At 46.4% G+C, this 12,193-nt stretch overlaps 1 protein-coding gene across 2 annotated transcripts in view; it reads right to left on the bottom strand.

Moving 5' to 3' along the window:
• Positions 1–7,920: 7,920 nt before the first annotated feature.
• The window catches only part of SMIM14 (small integral membrane protein 14), a 41,918-nt gene continuing 37,645 nt past the window's right edge, over positions 7,921–12,193 (bottom strand). For both annotated transcript variants that reach the window (XM_029083083.2, XM_029083084.2), the window contains exon 5: positions 7,921–11,063. In XM_029083083.2, the coding sequence (XP_028938916.1) occupies positions 11,031–11,063 (33 nt within the window). In that variant the 3' untranslated portion in view covers positions 7,921–11,030. The remainder of the gene's footprint in view (positions 11,064–12,193) is intronic.

Below are 12,193 nucleotides of genomic sequence, written 5' to 3'. Positions count from 1 at the left end.
TGGGGGAGATACAGGGGCATCAGGTTGCAGCGTGGCTCAGTGGAAAGAGCCCGGGCTTGGGAGTCAGAGGTCATGAGTTCGAATCCCCGCTCTGCCACTTGGCAGCTGGGTGACTGTGGGCAAGTCACTTCACTTCTCTGGGCCTCAGTTACCTCATCTGTAAAATGGGGATTACCCGGGAACCTCACGTGGGACGACCTGATTACCCTGTATCTACCCCAGCGCTTAGAACAGTGCTTGGCACATAGTAAGCGCTTTACAAATACCAACATTATTATTATTGTCCCACGCGAGGCTCCCAGTTAATCCCCATTTTACAGATGAGGTCACTGAGGCAGTTGTAAGTGCTGGGGGAGATAGAGGGTAATCAGTTTGTCCCACGTGAGGCTCCCAGTTAATCCCTATTTTACAGATGAGGTAATTGAGGCACAGAGAAGTGAAGTGACTTGCCCATAGTCACACAGCTGACAGGTGGCGGAGCCGGGAGTTGAACCCATGACCTCTGACTCCCAAGCCCAGACTCTTTCCACTGAGCCACACTGCTTCCCCAATCATTCACTCACTAATTCATTCACTCACTCATTCATTCATATTTATGGAGCGCTTACTGTGTGCTCAGCACTGTCCTAAGCGCTTGGAATGGACAGTTCGGCAACAGTGGAAAGAGGCCGGGCTTGGGAGTCAGAGGTCATGGGTTTGAATCCCAGCTCTGCCCCTTGTCAGCTGGGTGACTGTGGGCGAGTCACTTCATTCATTCATTCATTCAATAGTATTTATTGAGCACTTACTATGTGCAGAGCACTGTACTAAGTGCTTGGAATGCACAAATCGGTAACAAATAGAGACAGTCCCTGCCCTCTGACGGGCTTACAGTCTAATCGGGGGAGACGGACAGACAAGAACAACAGCAACACTTCTCTACACCTCAGTGACCTCATCTGGAAAATGGGGATGAAGACTGTGAGCCTCACGTGGGAACAACCTGATGACCCTCTATCTACCCCAGCGCTTTAGAATAATGTTCTGCACATAGTAAGCGCTTAACAAATACCAACATTATTAGACAGAGAGAATCTCTGCCCAACGACGGGCTCACAGGCTAAAGGGGGAGACGGACAAGCGTGACCCACTGGATAGAGCCCGGGCCTGGGAGTCAGAAGGTCGTGGGTTCTAATCCCACCCCCGCCACTTGTCTGCTCTGTGGCCTTGGGTGAGTCACTTCACTTCTCTGGGCCTCAGTGACCTCCTCTGGAAAATGGGGATGCAGATGGTGAGCTGCATGTGGGAAAGGGACTGGGCCCCGCCCAATTTGCCTGTATCCACCCCAGTGCTTAATACAGTGCCTGGCACCTAGTAAGCACTTAACAAAAATCATAATAATTATTATTATTAATCCCAGCTCCACCACTTGTCTGCTATTCATTCATTCAATCATATTTGTTGAGTGCTTACTGTGTGCAGAGCCCTGTACTAAGCGCTCGGGAGAGGACGATACAACAAGAAGACATATTCCTTGACCACAACGAGCATACAGTCTAGAAGGCGGGCTACAGACAAAAATACAAATCAATAAATGACAGATATGTACATAAGTGCTGTAGGGCTGGGAGGAGGAAAGGAACCAAGGGAGCAAGTCAGGGTGATGAAGAGGGAGTGGGAGAAGAGGAAAGGGGGGGGCCTAGTAGATAGAGCACGGGCCTGGGAGTCAGAAGGTCATGGGTTCCAATCCCAACTTCACCATTTGTCTGCTGTGTGACCATGAGCAAGTAACTTATCTTCTCTGTGCCTCAGTTCCCTCATTTGTAAAGTGGGGATTAAGGCTGTGAGCCCCATGTGGGGCATGGATTGTGTCCAACCTGATTATCTTGCATCTGCCTCAGTGCTTAGAACAGTGCCTGGCACATCATAATAAGCACTTAATAAACACCACAATTATTAGTTTGGGAAGGCCTCTTCGAGGACATGTGCCCTCAGTAAAGCTTTGAATGGGGGAGGGTGGAGAGAGTGAAGTGGGGAAAGTCATTGTTTTTTGGATCTTTTGGATTTGAGGAGGTTGGGCATTCCAGGCCAGGATGCGGGCCAGGGGTCACAGCAAGACGGGCGAGATGGTGACATAGCAAGAAGGTTAGCACCAGAGCAGCCAAGTGTGTGGGCTGGCTTGTAGAAGGAGAGTAGAGAGGTGAGGTAGGAGTGGGCAAGGTGATGGAGAGCTTTAAAGCCAATGGTGAGGAGTTTGTGTTTGATGAGGAGGTGGATGGGCAACCACTGGAGTTTTCAGGGGAGCGGGTGACAGGTCCTGAACATTTTTGTAGAAAAATGATCTGGGCAGTAGTGTGAAATATGGACTGGAGTGGGGAGAGACAAGGAGGAGGTCTGCAAATAGGGTGAGTGTACTAAAGTGATAGCATTTTGGATGGAGAGGAAAGGGTGGATTTGGTGGATTTTAGCAATGTTGTGAAGGTGGGACCGACACGATTTAGTGATGGATTGAATAGTGGGTTGAATGAGACAGAGGAGTCAAGGATAACGTCAAAGGGGTATGGTTATCCACACTCATCGGACATCAGATCACACTCAACGGACATCAGATCAGCAGGGGAATGGGCAGCAGAGTGTTCAAAATGTGTTGCCTTGCTCATGACTGAGTGCCAAAAAGAGGTGTCAGATGGCGGGGGAAGATTAATTTGGGGTGTCTAGCAAGAGGGAGGCTGCCAAACGGGAACACACCCCCATGGGACCTCTACCGACACCTTAAAAGAAGCCAAATGAGACATTAAGTGAGGCAGGCAGGAAGATGACGCAGGATGAGAACTGCTGCAGGGACCTCGCGGGGTGTTTGTTTGCTGTCTTTGCTATGGTCTTTCTGGCCCTGCCCTTGGTTACTTCATCCTGGAAAACTCTCTGACTAATGGGACTTTTTCTCTCCCCCAGCACTCTACAGGACAGGGCGTCCTCAGCCCACCCCATCACGACGGCTTCATTCAGGAAAAAGTAACGTTTTCTAGACGTCTTGCTGGGAAAAAATGAGTCCCATTTCTTCAAAGAGTGATTTTCCAGACTGTCAGTCCCGGAGGTCCTGTTACCTCCTAATGCTGGGCTAACTACCTCGAGAGATGTGAAGATCAAACGAGGTAACGGCTGGGAAAGTGATGTGGGAAACTAAAATACATACTTAAGGAGTTAGAATTATCACAGTAAGCGCTCAATAAATATGACTGCTTGATTAATTATTCTCAAACTCTATTTCTTCTGGACTAAGTCGCTCTTAGCTCCTTACTCTCGTCACCAATTCGGAACAACTTTAAAAGAAATTTTACCTTCAGCTCAGCTTATGTAGTGGATTTGCCCAGTCTCTGGAACTGTAGCGTATCATATTTCTTCCAAAGGTTGGAGCTGGTCCAGGAAGGAAAATAGAAGGAGAAAACGGCATATGCATGAGGCCGCTGAATATCCACAGCATATATTGTGTACATCAGAGGCCAGAACCTGGTGCTATGGAAGATTTAGGTCCAGCTGTGTGGACCAATACCTATATCAATATCACCAGGGCCCTAGTCACAGTGGGATAGAGAACAAGCCAAATGAGCTGTCAGAGAGAGGCCGCATGGCCTCTTAGGCATATTGATCAATCGGTGGTATTTATTCATATTTAATGTCTGTCTCCCACTTTAGACTGTAAGCAGGGAATGTGTCTGTTTATTGTTATATTTTACTCTTCTAAGTGCTTAATACAGTGTTTTCACACAAGTGCTCAACGAATACGACTGAATTAATAAATTTATTGTGAGCAGATCACATGCCTAAGCACTTGGAAGAGTAGGTAGACATGATTCCAGTCCACAGTGAGCCCTGCTGCTCTAGGCAGGACTGACCTTTTTTTTTTTCTTTAATGATATTCGTTAAGGGATTATTGTGGGCCAGACCCTGTACTAAGTGCTGGGGTAGATACAAGCTAGTCAAATTGGATCCATTCCCTGTCCCACATAGGGCTCATAATCTTAATCCCCATTTTACAAATGAGGTAACTGGGGCACGGAGAAGTGAAGTAACTTGCCCAAGGTCACACAGCAAACAAATGGCAGAGCCAGGATTAGAACCCAGGTCCTTCTGAGTTCCAGGCCTGTGCTCTATCCACTAGGAAACACTGCTTCTCTATCATAATGAGGAGGAGAATAGTTGGGAGAGGCAATTTTTTCCCTGCCTCAGGGCAGCCATTTGCCTGAACTCAACCCTGACCCCGTTACTCGAAACTACTGCTTTGTGGTAACGTGTAGAGCGTCAGAATGGTGAGGTTTTTTAACACACGATTTTGCAATTAGTCCTTTGTGTATACACTGCAGTTGTCTGGGGCACTCCTCCTTCTCAACAAGCTATGAGCAACATCCCAAAGCACTGGAGACTGTCAATCATGATTTGCTCTGTGCAAATAACTGTGCCTTAAGACATGCAAAACCGTAGTAACTACTTTGTGGAGTCCACCCAGCCCTTTGGACTGACAACACATCTGAAGAAACTGAATGTACCAGCCTGTTCCAGGGAAACTTGTTCTGTTTCGTTGTCTGTCTCCCCCGTTTAGACTGTGAGCCCGTTGTAGGGCAGGGGTTGCCTCTGTTGCCGAATTGTCCAATCCAAGCACTTAATACAGTGCTCTGCACACAGTAAGCGCTCAATAAATACGATTGAATGAATGAATCTTACACGCAGTAAGAGGATCATCATCGGCCAAGCAGAAATAAACTATCACAGTTCGGTTTCCCTTACAACACTACAGCAATACAAATAAGTACAAAACTAAATCAAGAAGCCCAGGCTACTTGCGGGAAGGCCGTGGCCTAGTGGACGGAGCCCGGGCCTGGGACTCGGAAGGACGTGGGTTCTAATCCTGTCTCTGCCACTTGCCAGCTGTGTGACCTAGGGCAAGTCATTTCAGTTCTCTGGGCCTCAGTTATCTTGTCTGTAAAATGGGGATTAAGACCGAGTCCCACGTGGGACAGGAAAGGTGTCCAACCTGATTAGCTTGTTTCTATTCCAGGACTTAGTTCACTGCATGGTACAGAGTAAGCGCTTAAATACCATTAAAAAAAAGGGGGGCCAGCGAAAATGTGGCTGTAGCTTGGGCATTGGAATTAGGGACTGTAATGTCGCCGTCTGGATCTCCCAGCCCCACCGCCTGACTCGATGTATGACTCCTCCAGCAACGTTTATGAGCCATATTTCACAACGGGTGCCAGGAAAGACTCACACACCCAACAGAGTTCTGTTGTACTGGCCGTTTTTTAGCGCTGAAGCCATGTGCTTCTCAGTACAGTTTCACTAGATGGGACATCTGAGGGTGCGGAGCGACAGCAGAATATCCCAGGTGGATGGAAGAAACAGTTGAAATACGGAAGAGAACCAAGCTTCAGACAAGGGGGCAACATGTCTACCAACTCTGTTTGTAATGTACTCTCCCAGGCGCTTAGTACAGTGCTCTGCACAAGCTAATCTAGACAGTAATAATAATAATGTCGGTATTTGTTAAGCGCTTACTGTGTGCCGAGCACTCTTCTAAGCACCGGGGGAGATGCAGGGTAATCACATTGTCCCACATGAGGCTCACAGTCTTAATCCCCGTTTTACAGATGAAGTCACTGAGGCACCGAGAAGTTAAGTGACTTGCCCAGTCATACAGCTGACAAGTGGCGGAGCTGGGATTAGAACCCATGACCTCTGACTCCTAAGCCCGGGATCTTTCCACTGAGCCACGCTGCTTCTCACTGTGGGCAGGGAAATGTGTTATACTGTTGTGTTGTACCCTCCCAACTGCTTAGTACAGTGCCCTGCGCACAGTAAACACTCAGTAAATACGAATGATTGATTAAGCACTCAATAAATACCAATGACGGATCTCAGATGAAAAGGGGGAGGCAACTACCAGAGAGCCCAGCATGGCTCATTAAGGAACATGTCTGTTAATTCTGTTGTATTATACTCTCCCAAGTGCTTAGTACTGTGCTCTGCACATAATAATGATGGTATTTTTTAAGCACTTGCTATGGACCAAGCACTGTTCTAAGCGCTGGGGGAGATGCAAGGTTGTCCCACATAGGGCTCACAGTCTTAATCTCCATCTTACAGATGAGGTAACTGAGGCCCAGAGAAGTGAAGTGACTTGCCCAAAGTCACACAGCAGGCAAGTGGAAGAGCCAGGATTAGAACCCATGACTTCTTGACTCCCAAGCCTGGTCTCTTTCCACTAAGCAACGCTGCTTCTCATATATATACAGTCCCATGTGATGCCACAAAACTTGGTAACTTTAAAGTTGACTTTTTCCTATGCTAAGTTCCCTAACAGTCCCTCTCAAATAAAGAAAAAAATCACAGAAATTATCTTTCATCCTGTGTCAACTCATGCAGTTTTCTATGAGGTTAAAAGTCCAAGTTTATGGGGTAACCATTAACTTGAGCAGTAAATGGCATAGTGGATAGAGTATGGACCCGGGGGTCAGAAGGTCTTGGGTTCTAACCCCGGCTCCGCCACCTGTCTGCTGAGTGACCTTGGGCAAGTCACTTCACTTTTCTGGGCCTCAGTTCCCTCATCTGTAAAATGGGGATTAATAGCGAGAGCCCGTGTGGGACAGGGACTGTGTCCCACCTGAATACTTGTATCTACCCCAGCGCTTACAACAGTGCCTGGCACGTAGTAAGCAATAAATACCGACATTATTATTATTACTATTAACTTTACCTCAGCAGGTTGCAAAGCAGCCAGAAGCTTGTGTTCTGGTAAATATGGAAGTGGCTGGAAAGAATTTTGGATCCATGTACGGATGCACCTTCTTTACAGAATGGACGCTATCATTCTTTAGCACTAGGATTAGCCGTTAAGAACCGAAAGGGCCCCGGCAAAATCCAAGTCCACCTGCAGTATCTGTTTTGCTTTGTCTTCCCCCAGGGCAGGAAAAAGCAAATGACAGTCAAAACTGTTTTCTTTCCTGACATTCTGCCTGATTTACTACAGGACAGAGTTTTGGTTTTTTGGCTCACTGCTTCTGTCCCATGGATTACCCTCCTCCTCCCTGCCGACTCTATCTCCAGGCTTAGATTAAGATTTCAGTTCTTCTGTAACTCCTAGATTGGCACACCTTCCTTGAAATCCTATTCATTTCATCTCTGCTTACAACCCCACGGAGGCGTTTTCAGAGCAAGGCTTTATAAGCCATAAAAGAACAACTGTGAAAGGTGAGTTTTCTTCCCTGGTTGCCATGGCTCTGATTTAGTAGAATGATCCTGAGTACGATGGGATCAGATTGATGTGAACATTTTATTTTTCTTGCATTCTTCTTCCGGAATGCAACTCTCTCTTGATCTGCTCTGACCCCAAGAAAAGTTTTCTACTGAGAGAAATTTGCTTTCAATCGAGGAATTTGGACTGTGGATGTCTGTCCTGGGGAAGATGGCTGTCCCACTGTGCAAGCATTGATATGATAATAATAATCACTGTGATATTTGCTTAGCGCTTACTATGTGCCAGGCACTGTACTAAGCACCGGGGTGGATACAAGCAAACTGGGTTGGACACAGTCCCATTCCCACTTAGGGCTCCCAGTCTTAATCCCCATTTTACAGGTGAGGTAACTGAGGCCCAGAGACCAGAAGTGACTTACCCAAGGTCACACAGACAAGTGACAGAGCGGGGATTAGAACCCACATCCTTCTGACTCCTAGGCCCAGGCTCCATCCACTGTACCAACGCTGCTTCTGTAAGAGGTCAGGCCCGATATTTTCAACCTATTAGCTCTGCTCATCTCACTATCAGCCAGGATCTCAGCACATGGAAAGTGGATATTTACTTTCTTATACTATAATGCATGAACAAAGGAGAGTTAACTTAAAAAGCCGAGAGTTCCATCCTTCCAAAAAGCCAAACTAAAACACAAGTGTTACTAACGTATTCTATTTATTCATTAATAAAAAGTGCATAGTACAAGCCCTTTATCCCAATCCAAGTACTCAATAAAAGATTAACAGGAATGCCAAATGGCACAAACATAATTTGGCATGATTTAACCATTTAAAATCAGCAATTAACATTGAGAACGACACGCGACCACTTTGCCCTTTAACAAAGTGCTCTTTCAACACGGTCTGGGCGTGATTCTTCATAAAATGGAATAGAATGCTAAGAAATGAAACCGACTATTGCAGTAACTGATTCCCTCGGGTTGCTCCACTGGGTGCCTTTAAATTCAGCCGTTCAAGTTTTAGCGAATTTCCAAATAGCATGAGATAAAACTTCTGGTTCTTAATCTCTTTCGAGAATCGTTCCAACATGTGATTTCATAAACAGGAATGGGATGGTTTTCAACAGAAATCACAATGATGTCACTAAAAGTAACTGTCTAATGGTTGGGCCTGAAGTTCCTTCAAAGTATCTCTGTAAGCTTAAAGAGAGACAGAATAACAGTGGAATTGAGATCTGTTACACTGTAAGACATTTTACTATAAAAACATTTTCAATGTTAACTTTTCCCATATGGAAAAATCAATATGTTATTTTACCTAAAAGCACGTTAAATGTGTATAAAACAAAAAAAAAAACCAAAAACGTTTAAGAGCCATTGGTGATTAAAATATGGGGTGGGGAGGGGGTCGTCAATCTTTTATTCAACCCAGAAAATTCAAAAATCTCAGGGAAAAGCTTCCAAGGCAGAAGTGCTAAGTCATTAGTGTGTCCAATGAAAGAGCAGCAGCTTTAGACATCGGCCTGTCCCCTGTAAATAATTGGTTGTGGTAATAACACTCTGTATGGGTTCACGGGAATGCTGAAGCGGTTTTACAAGCAGCCAAACGAGTCTCACGCTACTCCTTTTCAATACGAATTACGGTTCCCAATTCCCCGGAACGTAGTAATCGGATGGTAGGGGAGGACAGGGAACTTGCCTGGGATCGGGTGTCAAGGCCGTACCAGCGAAGTCCAAGAGTCTGAATTCCAGGTCTCGAGCCAACCCGGCACCACTCTGGGGTCACGTTACCTATTTGGGTCAGATCCCGGGTGGCTTTCCACTATTTTGGTGTGGAACGATCCGTGGACAGATTATCCCTTCCAACGGAGAGGCTTTCCCTAGGGCCAGGGAAGGAACAGAGGACATTTCTGGCAAGGGTCTCCCCATCCTCTGTGATGCTGTGGCCCCCCACCTCCTCTGATTTTACTATCAAGTCAGTATCCTGGCATCTTTCTGGCCCCAGAGAAGGGTGCCCCCCCGGCTTGTGGCAGCTTTTCTGTTCTCTCCCCGTCTTTTCCCACCCCCCAACTCCCACGGCTTCCTGTTGGCACAGATATCTGCGAGCTGGCTGCATTCCATCCAGAAGCTGGAAAAGCCAACCTGCTCACGGGAGAACATGAGTGAGAAATCTGACTGGGTCTTTAAATACTATGCTTTCACAGTGTTGGTGGCAATTATATCCATTTTAAAAGAGAAGACTTCCTTGAATTTAGAGCGTTACATCAGAGACCGTGTTGCACAGTAGCGAAGATACTGAGAGATGTATTACACTGACATAAATGTCGTCTCGGGTCTGTTCATTTGAAGAGGCTAGTCTGACCCTTCCATTTTCTCTGAGAAAACGCTTCCCTCCAGCAGATCGCCAAGAGTCTAGATGGCTGGCACTTGTCTCCGCAAAACCATGTGCTAGGAAAGGAGCCCCTTAGCCACTGGATCCCATCCAAGTTATTACATTCCTCTTCTTCTCAGGTTTCAAACTGACCGCAAAAAAACATATGATCTTACTGTTCTGTTCATCTCAAAAATGCTACGTTCACAAACATCCCTCCTGTTAGTTAAAACTGGATCTGCTTCAAGAAGGGAGAATGGCATGCCTAGTGGGCCTCCCCTTGGCTACTTTCCTGGAGCAGACCATGTAACTCGGTGTTGAAGCTGGGCCACGGAGGCTGGTGGGACCATGATTTTCAAATGGAGAGAGTCATCCCGGGACGTAAGGAATAAGATATTTAGGGATCGGTGACCCAACGGGGCCCCTTGCAAAGCTTAAAGATTTATGCTCATGGAAGGAAAAATGGTAAAGCAAGTTTGAATTCTAAAAACGTTATTACTAAGAGGTCAAAATAGTCTGAAACTTTTGGTAGGAAAGTTTTAGGAGAGAAGTCAGGCTTCCTGAGTAACAGTGTTCTTGTTTATTGACTTGTAGTCTAAATGATCATTTTATAGCTTATGGCCTCTACTGCCAGGAAATTGTCTAGATTTTTTGTTTTCCACACAGATTGTGAGTTTCGTATGGTTAGTATTGAGCGGCTCATATTTGATAATTGTTTTCTATAGTGTGCTGTCTCCAACAAACACCTCACTGGTGATTGTCTGGGTCACGGAACAACCGTCTCCCAGATGGGAAACAATGTCTTTTGGGTGGTTTTATCTTTGTTACAGCCATGCCATCCTTCTCTCTCGTCTACGTCACCAGGACAGTTCTGAGAACTGACGCAGGCTTTTACCAACTTCCCCGAGAAGATCAACACCTTAACACGAGTCCAAACGGGGGGGGGGGGGGGGGGGGAGATACCTCTATGAGCAACGGGGTCAGTGTCAGTAAAAATCTGATGCTAGCTCTCCTCTATATAATCCCAGCTGAATCCAAATAACTTAAAAATACTAACGGTGCAAAACATGAAGGCATCCATCTGAGACTCAAAATCAATTCTTAAATACAACGTAGAAATCACAACTGCCCTTCAATGAGGCTACAAACCACCCGAAGCAAAAAGAAGAGAGGAATGTTTAAAGGTACAATAGCCCCCGAAAACCCCAAAGACCCCCTGCTTTCGTGAGATCATTTACTCAGATCCGATCTCACACAGGAACCCAGAAAAAGCTGACAGGTGAGATTTCTACGAGCTCGTGAAACAATGCCATCCTGAAATGTAAATGCAAATGCAAGAAGAAAACGGCGCTTAGAGGGGCTTGGAGTACTCAGGTCGCTTCTGTCCGTTTGGTCGTGCGGGTGTTGGCTGGTCTTCATTGTCCACTGTGCAAAGTCTAGTCCACGGGAGGAGCAGGGGGTTCGTGTCCCTAGGAGATTGGGGAGGGCGGGGAGGAAGGAGAAAGAGTGAAGCATTACCTAATCCAGCTTTCTCAGGACAGTCAAAACGAACCCAGCCTGAAATCCACACCTGCTCCGAGGGAGCCTGTGGAGAGAACCCCTGCCTCGCAAGACCATTTCCACCCTGGTTCTGAATCCCTCTCTTCCCGGTTCAGCCAGTCAATAAATGTTCATAACTCCACCCAAAAGACAGGAAGGGCTTTGGAGCCCAGCTGGCCTTGACAGTTGGGAAACTGGTTACCTCAGTGAAAGCCTTCCAAGCCATTACTATCTTCCCTCTTAAACCCTCCTCTCCTCCCAACCTTTTCTCCATCCTCCCTGTGACCCTAGCCCACAAATTTGGTATCGGCCTCTACTCCTCACAGTCATTCTGCTTTCACAGTCCGTCTACCGTTACAACCTGCTGATTTTCCCTCAGAAAACATTTCAACCAAATCAAGCAATCAGGGCTCTTTATTGAGTGCCTACTGTGTGCGGAGCACTGTAGAAAGCACTTAGGAGAGAAGCGGTAGATATGATCCCTACCCTTAAGAAGCATACAACATAGCAGGGAAGCAGAAGCTAAGATAAAACCAGGTAGGACGAAGGAGTAGAGAATGCATATGTGTATTACTGCTTAACTAACAGAGTATGTCAGTTGTACAAAGCCCAGCAGTCTGGGGCAAATACTCTAGTGCTTTTGGAACAGGAGGAATAGTATTAAGCCCTTCCTGTGTACAGATCACTGCACTAAACATTGAGAAAGGAATAGAGAGGCGCAGAAAGCCCAGGAGTATAAAGGCAGGAGGTCTCCTGGCGATTTAAGAACTGTAATGTCAGAAGGGCTTTGAAAATGGGGGCCAACCGCGGTCTCTCGGATGTGAACAGGGAGGGAATTCCAAAGGGTCTGAGAAAGGAGTCAGCAGTGGGAGATGAGAGAATGAGGCTTAGAGGACTGAAGATGTTACTCTGGGCTACATATACTGGGAGAGGACAGTGGATAAGTAACCATTCCGTCAATCAAAGGTATTTATAGAGCACTTGCTGTGCACAGAACACTGTACTAAGCGCTTGGGAGAGGACAATACAAAGGAGTTGGTGGACATGTTCTCTGAAGAAG

This window comes from Ornithorhynchus anatinus, chromosome 18 (assembly GCF_004115215.2).
Source record: "Ornithorhynchus anatinus isolate Pmale09 chromosome 18, mOrnAna1.pri.v4, whole genome shotgun sequence".
Classification (NCBI taxonomy): domain Eukaryota; kingdom Metazoa; phylum Chordata; class Mammalia; order Monotremata; family Ornithorhynchidae; genus Ornithorhynchus; species Ornithorhynchus anatinus.
This window is presented reverse-complemented; position numbering and strand designations above follow the sequence as displayed.